Source organism: Trichomycterus rosablanca, chromosome 7 (assembly GCF_030014385.1).
Source record: "Trichomycterus rosablanca isolate fTriRos1 chromosome 7, fTriRos1.hap1, whole genome shotgun sequence".
Classification (NCBI taxonomy): domain Eukaryota; kingdom Metazoa; phylum Chordata; class Actinopteri; order Siluriformes; family Trichomycteridae; genus Trichomycterus; species Trichomycterus rosablanca.
The window spans coordinates 30,949,323-30,970,748 of record NC_085994.1 but is presented as its reverse complement, the minus strand read 5'-3'; the positions used below and the strand labels follow the sequence as shown (position 1 = coordinate 30,970,748).

At 38.2% G+C, this 21,426-nt stretch overlaps 1 protein-coding gene across 1 annotated transcript in view; it reads left to right on the top strand.

Annotated features, from left to right (window-relative positions):
- cdk16 (cyclin dependent kinase 16) overlaps window positions 1-7,835 on the top strand; it is an 82,461-nt gene extending 74,626 nt beyond the window's left edge. The window contains exon 17 of the mRNA XM_062999220.1: window positions 6,330-7,835. Coding sequence (XP_062855290.1) covers window positions 6,330-6,367 — 38 coding nt within the window. The 3' untranslated portion in view covers window positions 6,368-7,835. The remainder of the gene's footprint in view (window positions 1-6,329) is intronic.
- Window positions 7,836-21,426: the final 13,591 nt, after the last annotated feature.

The window sequence follows — 21,426 nt, the reverse complement described above, 5'->3', positions numbered from 1 at the left end:
AGACAAACTTATTTCTTTACTGAAACTATTTTGAATGCATTCTTGACTTTTTTCCTATTTATTTATGTATTGCATCAGAATTCACTTAGTAAATCACTCACTACTCACATCTCTCTCCCCTTCATTTACTTTCTCCTTTGCTTACATTCTTCTATTCTGTCATTTCTCTCTGTGTAATAGCTAGTATGAAGGTAGGTCTGAGGTTTTGAGTTTTGCTTCAATTTGATCTGATGCTGATGGAGGAGAATCGGACACCCCCTGGAGACTGTTATTCTTCACTCAATCCATTATTACATTTATTCAAGGTCAACTATACTCTGAGCTCAGCATCTCACTCTGTTGTCTGGCACTTATTTAGGTCTCTGCTTTAGTTCTTTTAGTTTTCTTTCCTTCTTTAGTACACTTGTCCCGCTTTCTTGTTTTTTTTCCTCTGTTCTATGTTACTCTGTTGTATTGCCATGGTTCTGGTGCTTAATCTGGAACCATTTATCCACTTTTACACAAGTAAAGAAAAAACAACTCTTATTATAAAACCTTATTTTCAGCATGGTCTCAGTAAATCGTAGTTACAATTTCATTTTGTTGCCAGTCAACTCAAATTATTTATGTGACTGCCATCAAAATAAGCAAAATACAGTTTGGGAAGTTTTTAATATTATAGCTTTAAAAAGAATATTGTATGGGCACTCAGTTGACAGCTTATGTGCTTGCCGTCCATCACAGGGACCACAGTCTTCTCAATGTCACCAGCCTGTGGCTGTGGCTCAGAGAAGAAAGCACGGGTGTCATGTACTCGACAGGGTCTGTAATGTTAAATTGGACATGGCTAAAATTGAGAGAAAATAGGAAAAACTGCAAAAATAAATCCCATGCCGTAAAGCTTGTGGCGCATAGTTTTTGTGCTGATGGTAATACCAGAGGAAGTGTGAAACAACTATGTGCCTTAGCACATAGTTGGCCCCTGTATTATCAAATTTAAGTGGGTTAATTTAAGAGGAGCCAGAAAAAGTGTTACAAATAAAAAACGGACAGGCACTGTTTTCTCCAATGGAAGGATTCCTGCAGTTAAAATGCACCTGAACTCCATATGCTAGACTCTTAATGTACAATGTATTTGTGCTTATGTAGTACTGCTTTACTATTGTGTTACAGAGCTTTTGAAAAGATGCCTAAGGTTCCGGGATAACCTAGGTACTCGCAGTTACCCTTGTGCACTTGTTGTTCCCTGCCCCTATGGTCTTTCCTACAATCCCCTTTTTACACTGGCAGCCATTAAAGAACTGCATCTTAAATTGCTCTACTGTTGTGATATTTGCATTTGGGTGTCTGACCTCATTTTTATCCCGTTTATGTTGCCTGCTAGTCTGTTTACATCAGCATGACAATCGGTATATTTTATGGAGGCTTTTCCATACACAAACACACACAGACTATGGAGTTATTTTATATTTTAAATTGCTGAGCTTATCAGACAGTCCACCAACCTGTTTCTTAGTATCACAGCTTTTGTTTGATTATGAATGTACCAATCATACCGCTAAATAATAGCATACTGCTTAAGCCACGATAAGAATAGGCAATGCAGTTAGATCATGTTCAGTGTTGAGGTATGTAATATGAATGCAAATAATTCCAAATAACAGTTAAATGACAGTTAAAATGCTTAATTATTTATAGTTAGTCCTTTTAGTTTACCAACATTCATATGCTTGAAATGAGCTGACATTCAATGCTTGATTTGTAAGGAAAGTACCCTAGCGATTTAGGAACTGGGCTAGTAATCTAAAGGTTGCTGGTTCAAGACCCACCACTGCCAGGTTGCCACTGTTGGGCCCCTAAAGCAAGGCCTTTAACCCTCAATTGCTTAGACTGTATACTGTCACAGTACTGTGAGTCGCTTTGGATGAAAGCGTCTGCTAAATGCCGAAAATAGTAGCGTTCATAACGGCAAATAATAGCACACTGCTTTAGCCGTGATAAGAATAAGCTCTGTAGCTAGTTCACTTAAAATGTTAAGGTATGTAATATGAATGCAAATAATTGCAAATGACAGTTAAATGACAGTTTAAATGCTTAGTTATTTAAAGCATGTTGAAAGCTAGCATCCACAATTTTGTAACCTGGATGCATGCAACAAAAAAACGCTGAAAAAAGAGAGCTAATTTACAGTGGCTTAATTGCAGACCCCGCGGGAAATTTTAGTCCTTTTAGTTTGTTTACCAGCATGCATATGCTTAAAATGAGCTGACATTTATTGCTGTAATTTGCTCGATTTTGAAAACAAAAAACAAGGCAGCGTTCCCAAGAGAGTTCCCAAGAGACCATTTAGCGAGTGCCAGAACTGCAGGGTGCACATATTCAAAAGCTGTTGTTTGTTTAACATATTAAGGGAAACAAACATGGACAAATGGCGTCAGCAATAGGAACTCTGAAATACGCAAAGTTCTGGAATACAATATCTTTAAAACAGATTCGATGATGATGGTGAGTCTCACAAAACTAAAATTCATAGCAGGACTGGCATTTAGTATGAACAGCTAATACACATAATGCAAAATGTGCAAGACGTAGTATGTGGGGCACAAATCTGGACTCCCTGATTAATTGAAAAAATAATATTATACGATGAATCAGCTTTTACTATTTTAAAAGTGATTATGGGGGAAATATATCCTAATATCAAGAGTTGGTTGATTCGTTATGGAAAGTACTGCAGTGCAGACTGAGGTAGATTCTTACTTCCTTTTATCCCTTAAAGAACCACAGAATATTTAGGATTTGTATGACAGCATTTAGAAAAGGCTGTTCTGAGGCAGTCTGGCTGCAGTCTTTAGCTTCTTTGTATATTGTGGTTACATGATTTCATTATTCCGTCCACCCCCTGTGTATGTGTGTATTATTATTATAATGTATGACAGATTAACAAGTCGAGTGTGACTCACTTGACAGAGCCGAGCCATTAGTGAGCTCTTCAATTCATCAGCTCCTTACTCAAGAGCTTCTATCTCTCTTTAATGGCATCAAAGGCAGTCATTCATTGTGCCACTGTTATTATTCACCACACACACATGCACACTTGTGTATGTTAATGACCAGGTTGCTGTTGATGTTGCTGCTCAGTGCAGTGTTTTGCTCTGATTTACCCTCATTCTGGTACCACTGCCCCTGTGGTGTCAAGGAAGCTTTCAGAATGCAGCGTGGATGAGCATTTAAATGTTTTATAGACTAATTAGTGTGAGCGATGATCCCGTAGCACAGGAGGGCAGAGGGGTTTTGCTAATGTGCCCTTTTGTGGAAAGACACGCTGCTGCTGCTGCTGCTGTGACGAAACGAATCAGCGGGCAGGATGAGGCTTTCTGTTGTAGAGACCATAGATAGTGTGGTTAGAATTAGTGCATGAATATATATTTGAGTAAATATTCTGTTTTAGGTGTATTCTCTAGTAGTCCTTTGCTGATGGCTTTTGTCTCGTCTTAAACACAAGCATAGACAAAGCTCCACCAAAGCTTAGCCCATTTGACAACAGAAAACACACGTGCATGTCCGGTCACATGTTTTAATTGCCTGAACATGACAGTAGCCTGCTTTTATGTTTAAATCATGTTCATGTTAGTGTTTTTTTACTTTCAGTACAAACTAAAATTTGATGTTATGAAACCTTTCTGTACAGCCTAAATAGAAACATTGAGGTGAATGCACTACACCAGTAAAGGACCACATTTTCTTCAATTCTTATCAACCAAGGACATAAATCTGAGTCTACTGTATGCACAGGCTGACCGAAATTGGACATTTAAAGGTCTGTTGAATTTTGCTGAGAGATGCAGGTGGTAGAGGTCATTTTTACTGACCACAATTTATCCATTTTATAATGGCTACTTCCAGCATGATGTGTTAATTCACAAATCTTAAATCATCCCAAGATGGTTTCATGAAGATGAACAATAAGGTCAGTGTACTTGAGTGTCCTTCTCAGTCATTGGCTATGAATCCAATAGAGCACCTGTTGGACATGGTAGAATAAGAGCAAAGGGAGTCCTTTTAAGTATTAGTATGGTGTTCCTATTTAAATTGGCCAGTGAGTCACTTCAGAGTCCACAGAAGAGACAAATCGTTCATTGTGATTATGAAAATGTAATGCTAATGATTCCTATAAATAATCATGACATCTATGTATTGGCACTGTTGGGGGGAAAAGACTGCATTATAAACATCCCTTCTGTGTCGAAATGTAAAAGTAAACAACTAATTACATTATATGCATGCATCAACACTTTGTATTGGCCTTCCATTATTTACACTATAGTCATGGTATCAAACTGCTGTTTATGTTTAAAAATATGTTAAAAATTCCCCATGGTTGTATTCTGACGTAGCATACAACGTAGTACTGTAGTATGCAGTCTGAGACACAGGTGTAGACTTTTTATATATACCTACAGTATAATTAAATCGACACCCAGCTTCCTTCATTGTCATCACTGATCAACAACAGCTGATCAGTAGCAGAGGTGGGCAGTTATGCCTCTGAGCCTTGGGTTCAAGAAGTGTTGCCACTGCTTTCTTAACTGTCAGACAGCCAAACTTTAGAAGCATGATGAGTAGAAACCAGCAATCAAGGCCAACATGTTAATGTCATGTTATTAGATTAGATATAAGTAATGTTTTCCATAAACTAAAATGACAGGTTACTTAATTTGAAGACAGTGAGACAAAAATCAAAATGCTTTAACAAAGTAATATTACTAGGAAATAATTTGGGTTTTTTTTTTAACTCAATGGCTGGTGACAACCAGAACTCTGATGTTGTTTGGATTAGGCAAAGGTCATTGAATGTTGATTTTTATAGATAATTGAGAAGGGATTATATAGAGAAGGAACATGAGCCAACACTAATCGAGTTTAGCTTTAATTTTAGGTCGTCAGCTGAAATGTATTTTAAGCTAGTTGGCCAGTGAGTGGCCATGTAATAAAGTGGCTCTTAGTCATGGCTAGCATGTGTCACTGGTTCAGTTTAAGAACTACTTGGCACAGGAAAACATAAGGTTTACATGTAGCTGGGAAAGCAAGTAAGGAGCTTATTGATGGACAGGAAAAAATATGCTAGTGATGTTCAAATTGAATCAAAGTTTATTCGTCACTAACATGGTCACACAGTACAACTGGCAGTAAAATGCTTTTTTGACTGCTCGGCCACATTATTAATTAGTTCAAAGTTGGACAAAGAAAAAATCTATTTACGTAGACGTGTATATACACACACACACACACACATACACTGATCAGCCATAACATTAACACCACCTCCTTGTTTCTACACTCACTGTCCATTTTATCAGCTCCACTTACCATATAAGGAGCACTTTGTAGTTCTACAATTACTGACTGTAGTTCATCTGTTTCTCTACATACCTCTTTAGCCTGCTTTCATACTGTTCTTCAATGGTCAGGACCCCCACAGAGCAGGTATTGTTTGGGTGGTGGATCATTCTAAGCACTGCAGTGACAGTGACATGGTGGTGGTGGTGTGTTAGTGTGTGTTGTGCTGGTATGAGTGGATCAGACACAGCAGTGCTGCTGGAGTTTTTAAATACCGTGTCCACTCACTGTCCACTCTATTAGACACTCCTACGTAGTTGGTCCACCTTGTAGATGTAAAGTCAGAGACGATCGCTGTTTGAGACCTTCATCAGTGGTCACGGGGCACTGTTGGCTGGATATTTTTGGTTGGTGGACTATTCTCAGTACAGCAGTGACAGTGATGTGTTTAAAAACTTCTGCAGCACTGCTGTGTCTGATCCACTCATACCAGCACAACACACACTAACACACCACCACCATGTCACTGTCACTGCAGTGCTGAGAATGACCCACAACCCAAATAATACCTGCTCTGTGGGGGTCCTGATCAGCATGAAACGGGGCTAAAAGCATGCAGAGAAACAGACGGACTACAGTCAGTAATTGTAGAACTACAAAGTGCTTCCATATGGTAAGTGGAGCTGATAAAATGGACAGCGAGTGTAGAAACAAGGAGGTGGTTTTAATGTTATGGCTGATCGGTGTATATGAATTTAGCCCCGACTTCTATTTTGGTTAAGGGGCCTGTATAGCTTGTTGGAAGAAGCTCTTTCTCATCCTCTTCGTTTGGCCTTCAAAGTGAAAACGCTTCCCAGACTGTAATTTCACTAAGCAACAACAGAAAAAATCTAATAATAATAGCCTGGACATGTGTTCTGCTTATTCTAGGCCAGTGATTTGTCTATTGTTGTATATAGCATCTGAAAATGTACTACATCTCACTTTTGTTCTGCTTGTGTGTGTCTCAGTGAACAGCATATCTCAGAGGCAGAGCCTGCTCTTCTGATCGAACCGAGGGATGACAAGGCTGAAGATGAGTGAAAGAAGAGGAGGAAGAACAGAGATGTTTCTGTGATTATGATGAAGGGATCCCTGTTATTCATTTCTGAGTCAATACCGTCATGTGGCATTTTGTCTTTAGATTCATGGGGGAGGGTGACTAGATGTTTACATGGGAAGACTGCAAATTTTTGGTCTCTTCTTGTATTTATGCTTTCTGTGTCATCATTCTGCAATTCCTCTGCATGTACTTGTAAGCCATGTGCGCCGCCCACCCAGATGTTTCGTTTTTTTTAACACTAAAAAGCGGCGACTACACATTAAGCTGCTTGCTAACGTGCTGCCTGGTTTAAATGTGACATTGTTGCGATTAAGAGGCCTCTGTGCTCATTTCCACGATGAACCACTAATGGAGATGTGAAGGGTTAATAATTATTAGAATATTTCTTGCTTCAGAAAGACTGTTGATAGGATTGAATACAGTTATGCATTTGTGTTGCTATGTGAAAGTGTGACAGCCAAGTCTTCCTCTTCAGCTTATCTTCTGTCACACTGTCCCAGTCTACCCCTTACAATCACACCATAGATGCACTAGTCTCACAGCACTGCATACTACAAATAACAAGACAATTTCACAAAGAACTTCACCAAAGATGTTCCTCCCTAATAGAAATTTATGCTAAAATCATTAGAGCTTCCACTACAAGTCCGTTGAGTGACTTTTTTACCCAGTGTGGCCAAACATTTTTGCCCTAAGTCACCTGCTACTCAATGTTAAATACAAATTATTTTCTAATGTTTACAATCCAAGCGTAGAGCTGTTGACGGATGCTTTCAGGCTAACAGTGGCCATTTTTGCAATTCTAGGATCTATTTTTTACTTACAGTCTACAAAGTTGGGATGCACTGATCCAATTTATCTATATCTTCAGTACAGAACTGATTTTTGTTTTAGAGATGTGGCTCTACACTACATGATATTATATGTATTGTCAGAAATTCATAACAATGTAATTCACTCACTCACTTTCTTAACCACTTATCCAATTAGGGTCGCAGGGGGGGTTCTGGAGCCTATCCCAGCTTTTCAATGGGTGCAAGGCACACAGTAACACCCTGGACGAGGTGCCAGTCCATTGCAGAGCAGACACACATACACACACACCCATTCACCTATAGGGCAATTTAGTGTCTCCAATTAACCTGACTGCATGTTTTTGGACTGTGGGAGGAAACCGGAGCTCCAGGAGGAAACTCGCGCAGAACATGCAAACTCCGCACAGAAAGGAACCGGACCACCCCACCTGGGGATCAAACCCGGGACCTTCTTGCTGTGAGGCGACAGTGCTACCCACGAGCCACCGTGCTGTCCAATGTAAGTCATAAGAACAAATATCAGAATCACATGTATAATATGAAAGTGTGGCTAGTCTACCTAATAATCAATCTTAATATAATGACCTTTCCATTATAAACTTGCTTTCCAGTATTTTCATGCAGCAGCAAACCAGCACGTGCAGCTTTACATAAAGCTACTTATCATGCCATGCAGGCTCATATAAGGACATGCGCACACGCATGCTTTAATCGGTCTATCAGCATTAGGTGACATAGTGGAGGTTTGGCTTTATCATCAGGGATTACAACAGTGCTTTAAGGTTTAAAGACATCCAAAAGCATGACATGTTCTTATCTGGAATACATGTTTTTAATCTGCTACAGAATTTGTCATCTGTACCAAGAACCATGTACCATGTGTACCAAGAGCCTACATTAAAACAGTAGAATAGGCACCCAGGTGGCGCAGCGGGATATTCCGCTAGTGCACCAGCGCCGAAATTCTAAACTCCTCTGCGTTGCCACCAGTCGGCTGGGCGTTATCTAGCAGGCATAATTGGCAGTGCCTGCAGCAGACACGTTGCTGCTAGGGTGGGATGACCGGATTATGTGGGTGGGGTCTTCAAACACTGTGTAAGGACTCTGATCAGCAGATAGAGAGGCACCTGTGCAGAATGCATAGGTGAAAAAGGGTTCTACTAAGGGCTGCACGCGGGTCGAAGGAGGCGTGAGCAGCAATATACCCACCTCGACCAGCAGCAGAAGACAAATTGACTACGCTAAATTAAATACGCTAAAAGAAAAAATAAAATACAGTAGATCATAATACAGTATCATAAGTATTCCTAGACCCCTACTGTTCCCTTTTATTTTATTTTTAACTAAGAATGGGAAACTATGGCTGTGTCTAAAATCACACACACTTTCTACATTATATACTGCGCAATTACTAAACTTTTTACTGTTAATTGGTGTCTGCAGTGAAGTTGCATCCTTTCTTGGTTTTTCAAATATTTTGGTAAAATCAGACAGTACAAATAATATCCAGTACAACTTACACTCTAGCATTTTATTTTTTATTTGAACCATTATCTGCTACAATCCCAAATCAAAAACACTAGGACAGCAATATAATGCAAATTAAAGGTGTGTTTTCCATTGATTTTTCATTTCATTACAGACAGTATGAATTCAAGATATTTTATGTTTTGTCTGGTCAACTTCATTTGTTAATCTACAGCTGTTCCTGCATTTTAGGCCTGCAACACATTCCAAAAAAATGTTGGGGTATTAAAGCATTTGTTTGTCATTTCCTCTCACAGCACTTAAAATACGTTTTGGCATCGAGTATACCAAGTGATTTAGGGTTTCAGGTGTTATTTTGTTCCATTCTTCCCACAAACATGTTTTAAGGTGGGCAACAGTATGGTTTGTCATTGTCATATTTTTTGGTTTAAAATTCCCAACACATTCTCTGTTGGGGTAGACAGATTCCTCATTTACATTTACATTTTCAGCATTTAGCAGACGCCTTTATCCAAAGCGACTTACATTACAGTTACAGTATACAGTCTAAGCAATTGAGGGTTAAGGGCCCAACAGCAGCAACCTGGCAGTAGTGGGGCTTGAACCAGCAACCCTCTGATCACCACTAGGCTACAGCTGGCCCTCATAAATGCTGCATCACAGAAGTGTAAATTACCTTTGGGTGTTAAATGATATTATGCACTGTAGAGAAAGAAATATTGAAATTTTGAGGAACATTGTTATTAACATTTCAATAATTTTCTCACACATTTGTGGACAAGCTGGAGATCCTCTGGCCATCTTTGCTCATCAAAGACTCAGCCTGTTGTGGATGACCTGTTGACATCACCTGTTTAAAATCAAATTATTATTATTATTATTATTTATTTGGAATGTGTTGCAGGCCTGAAATGCAGCACTGGATGTATATAAATGAAATGAAGTTGACAAGACAAATATGAAATATCTTGGGTTCATAGTGTTTGTAATGAAATAAAAGTTAATGTAAGAAACACTGCATTTTTTATTTGCATTTGCCATACTGTCCCAAACTATGATAAGCATGGTGAACAAGTTTCTTTAAAAAAGGTACAAAGAACCAGTTTACTCTAAACTTACTTGTAGTTAAAGTTTAAATGTGGTGAACTCTGCACACTTGTGAAAAATGCATTGTCATTTGGCTATTTTCTGGACTTTCTGGTAAATTAAGGTATCCACTCATTGCACTTACGATGTTGGTAATCATTTGAGTCCTTGGTTCTTAGTAGAAAATGTAGATATTGGATCGGTGCATCCCTGCTTCTGAATTCTAGGATCGGCAGGTTGCCATGTTGGTATGAGTGTTCCAGCACCAGTAAGGAGCTGGTGATAGGCCAGTGTGCTGCTGGTACAGAGCTCAGGTTATAAAACCCACTAGTTATTAGAGACATGAGGCCACTGCAAATCACTCGTTTTTTTAGTAGAATAGTAAATATAGGTGAATTTTATTATTGGTATTGCTTGTGGTTTCAGAGCTTTAGTTTGTGCATGTGGAAGAGATCAGGATTGTGTTGTGTATAGTGAAGACTGAGGTACAGTGTAAATATCTCGACTGTTTGATACAGAGCAATGAAAGGAACATGAGAATGTTGTTGGTTATATAATAATTGATCTTAGTATTTTTATAATGAGGAGAAATTGTTTAATAGAAGACCTAGCTAGTTTTAACATTTTGCTAGTAGAAGGCCTAAAGAATGGTGGCTCTTTCGGAAGCATTTTGCAATAAGTCATAAAGAGTGCAATAAGTGAAGCTTTTTACCCCAATCCTCTCAAATCTGACCTATCTTGAGGTATGTGATACACAAGTGGACACGAACAGGCAGACATGCATTATACATGTGACATTTCTGAGGAGTTTTTTTACCCCCATTAATGCTAGTGTGAACAAAAATGTGATATTTGGGCTTTTTTTTTTTAATGTTGTGCTGAAATCTGATGCTTAGATTTGTAAGCCTTTGTCTGTTTGGGTGTACCTGGCTACCCCTAGTGGTCACAAAGTGTAAAAACAAATTGAGGTTTTCCATAGACCTACGTTGACATGAAAAAATATTGACTGCATTTTTATGTGACATTTAGTCTCTAATTGTAATCATTTCCCCCTGTCCCATGGTGCCATTATTCAGTTAGAATTTCTAACACAGTAAATTAAACAGTACTGTAACTAATTATTGGCTCATAGTTTGTCACCAGGATATACAGACCTTCTCAACCAGTGGCGTTCATAAAAGTACTTCATGGTGGAACTGCACTGGTATCACCCCCCTCATGCTTTTACAACAGCTGACTAGTTATGCATCAGTCAGTCAAACCTGATGGTGCAGACAGCGCTTCAGTCATATACAGTACACTACTAAAGAGGACAACTTGTAGCAAATCACAGCTTTTCGTAATAGCACCCACATTCACGTTCAGAATTGTTCTATGACAAGTGTCCACTTGTACGTGTTTGGATCACTTGATTGGAAGACATGTTAAAACACCTACACCATTCTGCTCACAGGGGCAAGTGAGGTACATCTGACCAGTCAAAACCTGCTTTCCTAATTCAAAGTGGTATCAGACAAGTCACAAAGCTTTTTATTAATTTAAAAATAATGTCAACAATCCAACCAAAATAATATCTGAGCACTGGGGCTTGCAGTAAGAACCTCATCTGTTTCTTTCTTTCTCCTCTCTCTTTGGTTTTAGAGAACTGTTGATGCCCCTTTTATGAATAATGGTGATATCTGAGCCAATACACTGCTTTATACCACTTTTTTATATATTGGCCTTTTAAATAGGGCATTTTATATGCTAGCAGAAACTTGATCAGTATTATTAATCATTGTTTTGTAGTTTACTTTCAGTATGGTGTATAGAGCCGAAAGTCGCTTCTGTTTAACATGGAGCCGTTTAAAGAGCCTTTGTGTTTTTCTTTGTGTTTTTCTTTGTGTTTGTGTGTTCAGGTGAGGGTGGGAACATGTATAACCCGCTCATGTATACATTTGTTTATTTGAAATTCTATAGAGAACCATGAAAAAGCAATACCTTGTGTAAATCTCATTGTCTTTGTACCCCTCCTCCCTTCCCATTTTGTAATTTGAGCACTGGTCTTGCACATCAGTCTGCATTTTCTTATTTTACATTCAGTGTGTTTATTCATGCAGTGACTGTTTTCTCTGGTTTTATGAATGTCTAAAGAACCCTTCAATATAAGTGACCAGGTTAAAATGAAATGTTTCCCCATTTTATTATTATTGCAATAGTTCATGTGTTTACCAAGGTCTGGTGGCCAGAAACTTGTGTATTTATCAAAGCGTCACTTCTGAAAGACAAAATAATGGCCGACTGTTATTTCCAGACACTTCCGAAAGGTTCTCAGTACCCGTTCACTATTAAAGCAAATCCACTCAGTGTGACGTGCACATTTATGCTGTTTTTATTGCAGGAAGATGAAAAATGTGAATTCATTTTGCAGGAAATACAATCATTGGCCCAAATGTCTTCTCGTTTTTTTTTTTTTATTTATTAACTAACTTATTTATTGATTACTGCAGTTTCAGATAATGAATGTATACATTCATATATATTTAATTTCCATACAATAGCATTAGTCATTTGTACAGACTGATTGCTGTCTTTTCAAATTCGCTCATACTTATTTTGTTCATTATGTTTAAAAAATATATATTTTCCTTTTCTACCATATTTTCTTCAGTTTTATTACCATCTACTAGGTTGGTGCGGGACAGCACAGGCTTTCTCCAAAACACTCTTTGTTTGTGTTTACAAATGCCTAATAAATAGGAATGGGAGGAAAAACCCTTCCACTCAGAGAGCATTTATGAGATCAGCAACTAATGGTGCATAAGAATTGCAATCGGCAATCTAAATCATCCCAGTGGTGTTCAGGTAGGGTTGAGGTCAGTCCTCTGCGCAGGTCACTTCAGTTCCTCCACAGCAAACACATTAAAACATGAATGGTCCTTTCCTTAACTGTTAAAAACAGTGTTCAAAATGTATCATTTATTTTATTCAACTGCTGTTTTACACATATTACATACAGCAATACTACTGACCATACTATTAAATATAAAGCAATGTATTCCTTATAGACATGCATTAGCAGTAGAACACTTTCAATAAGGGACAGTCATAAAATAGTAATAGTAAACAGACCAGCCTGTTAATATCTGCTCTGGTAAAGCCAAGATCTAGGGATAATAATGTCTAAGTCATAAAGTGACACACCTCTCATACTTAAGAGTAATTAATCAGTCTAGGTTTTGCCCCACTAGGCTGGGGGCAAGCCGTAGCCTAGTGGTTAAGGTACTGGACTAGTAATCAGAAGGTCACTGGTTCAAGCCCCACCACTGCCAGGTTGCTGCTGTTGGGCCCTTGAGCAAGGCCCTTAACCCCCAATTGCTCAGACTGTAAACTGTATCTGTAATGTAAGTTGCTTTGGATAAAGGCGTCTGCTAAATGCCGAAAATGTAAATGTAGTACGTCATGAGAACCCAGCATGTCTTCATGTAAAGTCCAACTGCAACTGGGCTACTGTTGGTAATTTGGACCCCTAATTTCCAATGAAGAAAAATGTTAATGCTACCACATAGTGACATTCTAGAGAATGTAGTTGTCATATGGCATGTGCAGAACAGAAGGTAAGAACTGGAAATTACTGGAAGTCAGGTCCTATTTACCCAACGTCAGTGCCCAAGCTTAATGGTGGCAGAATGGAAGAAAATACCCACAGTCAAAGTCACTCAAATAACAGTGGAAATGCTTCACACTGTTATAGCAACAAAGGGGGACCAACTCCATATAAATGCCTATAAAGATTGAAGGTGATGTTCAGGTGTCCACAAACTGTTAGCCATATTTTAAAGTATCCACTATAATGATAGAGGAAAGTTTATTATCATATTAATTACTGAAATGTACATATTTTAATTATAATTAATAAAACTAATAAATAGATGTCAATTATAGGCTGTCACTGTATTTTGTTTGCATAATCTTTAAAGGCCCAGCCTAACAAACATAATTACTATAATAATTTTAAACATTTATATAGAAATGATGAATATTTCTATTCCAATTTGTATGTAATTTACTAATGAACACAATATACAATGGCATGAAACTGCAGTTCATAACGCATTAATAACTGTATGTGTAGTTTATTAATAATATCCTGTCAAACTTATAAACCCTTTTTAAAAAGCAAATCATTTTTTAATATTTATAATATTTTTACAGCTCCATCTCCAGAGCTAATATCACCATTCACACTGCTGTCATGTAACTGCATCCTGATTTATCATCAAGCATTTTGTGTTTAACAGAATCTACAGAACCATTAATTTTATAATCCGCTATGTTAATACAGTATAAGCTAATCAATCATTTCTCATCCAGTGATTTCTAAATCTTTGCGCCTCAGTGTGTGTGGTGCAGCAGCTTGTTTTGTTGACTGCATTTAGCTTTTCAATACCAAAGTGATATAAAAACCTTGCATGGGTTGTTTAAAATCTTGCAAAATAGCCAAAATGCCGATATTTCGTGTTTCTATTTTAATAAGACAGATTCACTACAGAATACTCTTGTTGTTATAACAGAACCACTCCAGACATGTTAACTGTTATCAGTATTGTAATTATGTTTATTAATTGTAAAAGATTATATATCTAGATCAATAAAGGTATGTTTTTCCTGAAGATTATGATGGAACTCCCTATTCATTGTATTTTATTTGTTTAATATCATTTTTTTCACTGCTTCATGCTGATTAGGGTAATGATAGATACATAAAAACACTGGACATGAGGAAAGAATACTGGTTTACACACACGTAAGTATATGTATGTCATGGCAGTGTTGGGACTGGGTAATGACGCTGCGCTGTAAACTTTGGTTGGCTTTTTAAAAAAATATTTCTGTAATGCATTTATATACACCGATCAGCCATAACATTAAAACCACCTCCTTGTTTCTGCACTCACTGTCCATTTTATCAGCTCCACTTACCATATAGAAGCACTTTGTAGTACTACAATTACTGACTGTAGTCCATCTGTTTCTCTGCATGCTTTGTTAGCCGCCTTTCATGCTGTTCTTCAATGGTCAGGACTCTCTCAGGACCACTACAGAGCAGGTATTATTTAGGTGGTGAATCATTCTCAGCACTGCAGTGACACTGACATGGTGGTGGTGTGTTAGTGTGTGTTGTGCTGGAATAAAGTGGATAACTGTCACTGCTGGACTGAGAATAGTCTACCAACCAAAAACATCCAGCCAACAGCACCCTGTGACCACTGATGAAGGTCTAGTAAATGACCAACTCAAACAGCAGCAATAGATGAGTGATCGTCTCTGACTTTACATCTACAAGGTGGTCCAACTAGGTAGGAGTGTCTAATAAAGTGGACAGTAAGTGGACACGGTGTTTAAAAACTCCAGCAGCGGTGCTGTGTCTGATCCACTCATACCAGCACAACACACACTAACACACCACCACCATGTCATTGTCACTGCAGTGCTGCGAATGATCCACCACCTAAATAATACCTGCTCTGTGGTGGTTCTGTGGGGTCCTGACCATTGAAGAACAGCACGAAAGCAGGTTAAAAAGATATGATGGTCTACAGTCAGTAATTGTAGAACTACAAAGTGCTTCTATATGGTAAGTGGAACTAATAAAATGGACAGTGAGTGTAGAAACAAGGAGGTGGTTTTAATGTTATGGCTGATCAGTGTATAGTTGAAGTCATAAGTTAACATACACTTTGATTGAAGTCATTAAGACTCATATTTATCCCCCAGATTTCATGTTAACGACTATCTTCTTTGTATGTTACACAAGCAATGTTTCCAACAAATGTTTATGAACAGATCATTTTACTTATAATTCATTATATTAAGATTTCTGTGTGTCAGACGTTTAGATACACCAAGTTGACAGGACCTTTAAATAACATTGGAAATTTAAGAACATATCTTGGCTTAAAAGTCTCTGATGGGTTCACTGACATCATTTTAGCTAATTTGAGGTATACCTGTGGCAATATTTTAAGGCCTACCATCAAGGCCTTCTTGCCTATTGCTTGACATTGTGGGGAAGGGGAGGGGGGAAATCGACCAAGACATCAGAAAAAAAGAATTGTGGACCTTCACAAGTCTGATAATCTTTAGGAGCAATGTGTAAATTGCCTGAAGGCAACACTTACCATGTTCACGATAATATGCAATTGCAAACACCATGGGACCATGTGGCCGTCATATGGTTCAGGAAGAGACATGTTCTTTCCTCTAGGGATAGTCATACTTAAGTGCAAAAAATAAAAATCAAGAACAGCAGCGAATGACCTTGTGATGATGCTGGAGGAAACAGGTACAAAAGGATATCAACAGTAAATAGTGTCCTACAGTGACATGCACCAGAGAGGGTGCTCAGCAAGGAAGGAAAATTATGTCACAATATTAAACAACATTTTTTTGTGGTGAAAGTTATGGCAAAATGGCTTTATGAGTGCGTGCCATGTGTATAAGACCAACTTTGAAACACATAATTTCATTCAAACTAACAAAGATCACTGAATTTGACAGACATAAATCATAATTTAGCATCAGCAAGGCCACCCTCAAAGGAAATCGGCAAACAAACTGGATACTCCAAGATGATCAAGATTATAGAGGCAGTGTGGGATCACCTGCACAGAGAAACCAATAAAATACTAAATCCCTAGCAAATGTCTGGGAGCCTGGTATAATATGCCAGTTACTGTTAGTTCTGAATGTTTTTAACTTTTTAATTAATTTTTAAAACATTTTGTATACCTATTTCATTTTTTTCTATTTCTATCTTCACAGAGAGACCGAAAAATAAACATAAACGGTCATTAAAACTTTGCTAAAACAACAAAGCTTGTGGCCTAAGACTTTTGAACAATAAATTATATTGATCCTCATTAAAACATTAAAACCACCTCCTTGTTTCTACACTCACTGTTCATTTTATCAGCTCCACTTACCATATAGAGGCACTTTGTAGTTCTACAATTACTGACTGTAGTCCATCTATTTCTCTGCATGCTTTGTTAGCCTGCTTTCACCCTGTTCTTCAATGGTCAGGACCCCCACAGGACCACCACAGAGCAGGTATTATTTAGGTGGAGGATGTTGTGCTGGTATGAGTGGATCAGACACAGCAGCGCTGCTGGAGTTTTAAAATACACCCTCTCACCGTCCACTCTATTAGACACTCCTACCTATTGGTCCACCTTGTAGATGTAAAGTCAGTGACGATCGCACATCTATTGCTGCTGTTTGAGTTGGTCATCTTCTAGACCTTCATCAGTGGTCACAGGATGCTGCCCACGGGGCGCTGTTGGCTTGATGATTTTGGTTGGTGGACTATTCTCAAGTCCAGTAGTGAGGTGTTTAAAAACTCCAGCAGCGCTGCTGTGTCTTATCCACTCATACCAGCACAACACACACTAACACACCACCACCATGTCAGTGTCACTGCAGTGCTTAGAATGATCCACCAAATAATCTCTGTGGTGGTCCTGACCATTAAAGAACAGCATGAAATGGGGCTAAAGAAGCATGCAGAGGAACATATGGACAGTCAGTAATTGTAGAACAACAAAGTGCTTCTATATGGTAAGTGGAGCTGATAAAATGGACAATGTGTGTAGAAACAAGGAGGTGGTTTTAATGTTAGGGCTGATCAGTGTATGTACAACCCCAAATCAGAAAAAGTTGGGACAGTATGGAAACGCTAATAAAATAAAAACACAGTGTCTTACATTTACTTTGACTTTTATTTGATTGCAGACAGGATAAACCCGAGATTTTTCATGTTTTCTGCTCAACTTCATTTTATTTGTTAATAAACATCCATTCCTGCAGTTCAGGCCTGCAATAGATTCCAAAAAAAAGTTGGGACGGGGGCAATTTAGAGCTAGTAATGATGTGAAAAAAGTAAATAATGATGTGATTCCAAACAGGTGATGTCTACAGGTGATTGTAATCATGGTTTGGTGCAAAAGCAGCATCCAGGAAAGGCTGAGTCTTTGATGAGCAAAGATGATCAGAGGATCTTCAGTTTTTAACAAATGTGTGAGAAAATGATTGAAATGTTTAAAAACAATGTACCTCAAAGAAAGATTGGAAGAGATTTGCATATTTCTCCCTCTACAGTGCATAATATCATTAAACCATTCAAGGAATCAGGAGAATTTCAGTGCATAAAGGCTAAGGGTACAAGCTTATGCTGAACGCCTGTGATCTTCGATCCCTCAGACGGCACTGCATCAAGAACCGCCACTCAACAATAACTGATATAACCACATGGGTGAGGGATTACTTTGGCAAACCTTTGTCAAGCACTACAATACTTTGTCAAGAGTTACATACAGAGACTGACCTGCCTGCAGTCCTGACCTGTCCCCATACGGAATGTGTGGAGAATTTTGAATCAAAAAATGCGACAACGACGACCCCGTACTGTTGCACATCTTAAGAAGTGTTTGCAGGAAGCACTAAACAAAATAAAAGCTGAAACACTAAATCACTTGGTATTGTCGGTGCCAAAATGGCTTTTAAGCGTGGTGAAAAGGAACATTACTAAGTGGTAAATGCTTTACTGTCCCAACTTTTTTTTGGAATGTGTTGCAGACCTGAAATGCAGGAATGGATGTTTATTAATAAATGAGCAGTTGAGCAGATACAACATGAAATATCTCAGGTTCATCCTGTCTGCAATCAAATAAAAGTCAAAATAAATGTAAGAAACTGTGTTTTTTTATTATTTGCATTTTCCATGATGTCGCAACTTTTTCTGATGTGGGGTTGTATTTTGCACAGTAAATCTGGCAGTAAGAATCAGAAAACTAGATTAAAATTTGCAAAAAAGTAGAGAGATAAGTCGCGAATAAAGTTTTATGGACTGATTAATTAAAGATGAACCAAAGTGTGGGAAAAAAAAGCATCTACTCATGATCCAAAAGCTGCAAGCTCATCTGTGGTGGAAGTTGTGCCATGGATTTGTCTCGTATGGCTTCTTTTTGAACAGACACACTAATCTTTACTGATGTTGTAACTCATGATATTAGCAGCAGAATAAATTTAGAAGGTTACAGAAATCATTTTGTCTGCCAATTTACAGAGATATGCATGTCGCTGAGCTGTCGTGTTCGAATCAAAGTGTTGCTATCAGCCAGCTGGGCACCTACACCGACACATTATTAGCTGTGTGTCTGTAAAGAGGACGGTTCCTCATCGCTGGGCAATTATGACCTCATTGAGGAACCACCTCCTTCACAGACAAACAGTCAATCATGTGTTACACACCCAGTCATGTGTCACACACCCAATTGTGTGTCTGTGTAAATGCCCGGCTGGCTAATAGCAAAGCTTCTAATCGTACTCAACAGCTTAGTGGCTGTGGGCCAGCGTGTTTTACCGCTGTACCACCCAATCACATTTGGATGAATTTTTCTGTAAAAGCATGAAAGAGCTTAATAACAAAGGAAACCAACGATTTGGTGATGTCAATAAGTCTCAGGTTTGATCCAGATATTGCAAACAAGGGACCTGCAACCAAATATTAAGTGTTAATTAATTTACTTAGAGACTTATGTGTTTAAATATTTTTGCTCACCTACAAATTAAGTGGTTTGATACAAAATGTGGTATGTTCTTTGATATTTAAAACATCTAGATGTAAATACCAGATTATATAAGCTGAAACTCTTACAAGGGATGAACATTCTACAGGGCAACAAATATGCTACAATCAGTAATTGTACACCTTTAAGGTTCACCTGCATGACAAGTGTATCTTATAAATTAATACATAAATGTAGGTACCACAAAGATGAATTTAATGAAGTGCTTGCTGAGTGAACATCTCTAGTTTATACCTCCCCACCTCATTCAATGTTGCGTCATCACATCTGTGTGAAAGCTGACATTGATTGGTTCTTCTGAGCGAATTATAATCTGTGAGCAAATTATAATCAAGTGCAAACACCATGGGACCATGTGGCCGTCATACAGTTCAGGAAGAGACATGTTCTTTCCTCTAGGGATAGCGGTACTTCAGTGCAAAAAATAAAAATCAAGAACAGCAGCGAATGACCTTGTGATGATGCTGGAGGAAACAGGTACAAAAGGATATCAACAGTAAATAGTGTCCTACATTGACATGCACCAGAGAGGGTGCTCAGCAAGGAAGAAGCAACTGCACCAAAACTGCCAGAAGGCATCATGAGGAAGAAACATTATGTCACAATATTAACGCAAAATTTTTTTGTGGTGAAATGGCTTTACGAGTGCATGCCATGTGTATAAGACCAACTTGCAAACACATCATTCCATTCAAACTAACAAAGATCACTGAATTTGACAGACATAAATCATAATTTAGCATCAGCAAGGCCACCCTCAAAAGGAAATCGGCAAACAAACTGAATACTCCAAGATGATCAAGATTATAGAGGCAGTGTGGGATCACCTGCACAGAGAAACCAATAAAAGACTAAATCCCTAGCAAATGTCTGGGAGCCTGGTATAATATGCCAGAAGATTACTTTAGAAAACAAAAGAATTCAAGATGTGCTTAGTGTCAAGGGAGGTCACAATAAATACTCACTGTAACCGTTTGTTCTGAAAATTTTGTTATTTTTATTTTTTATTAATTTCTAAGAATTTTTTATACATATTTCCTCTATTTTCTATTTCTATCTTAATAAAGAGGCCAAAAAATAAACATGGATGGTCATTAAAACTTTGCTAAAACAACATAGCTTGTGGCCTAAGACTTTTGAACAATAAATTATATGTACAGTAAATCTGGCAGTAGGAATCAGAAAACCAGATTGGAATTTGCAAAAAAGTAGAGAGATAAGTCGCAAAAGTGTGGAGGAAAAAAACATCTGCTCATGATCCAAAAGATACAAGTTCATCTGTGAAACATTTACATTTGCAACATTTGCAGCATTTGGCAGACGCCTTTGTCCAAAGCGACTTACATTTATCACTGAATACAGTTCAAGCAATTGAGGGTTAAGGGCCTTGCTCAGGGGCCAACAGTGGCGACTTAGTGATGGTAGGGCTTGAACCGGCAACCTTCTGTTTACTAGTCCAGTACCCTAACCACTAATCTATCACATGAAACATGGTCTTGCATGGCTGCTTCTTGAACAGACACACTAATCTTTATTGATGCTGTAACTCTTGATAGTAGCAGAAGAATTAATTTAGGTTACATAAACATTTTGTCTACTAATTTAGAAAGAAATTCACTCAACTGTGCTTGGGTGGTGCAGCGGTAAAACACGCTAGCCTACTGCTGCTGAGCTGTCGAGTTTGAATCTAAGCTTTGCTATCAGCCAGCTGGGCTCCTACACAGACACACGATTGGGTGTGTGACACATGATTGGCTGCGTGTGTGTGAAGGAGACCGTTCCTCAATGCTGGGCAATTATGAGCTCTGTGGTAAAAGCATGAAAGAGCTTAACGATGCAAGAAACCAACAATTTTATAATGTCAATAAATCTCAAGTTTGATGCAGATATTGCAAACAAGGGACTTGCAACTAAATATTAAGTGTTAATTACTTTAATTTACTTCAAGACTAATGTGTTCAAATATTTTGCTCAACTACAAATGAAG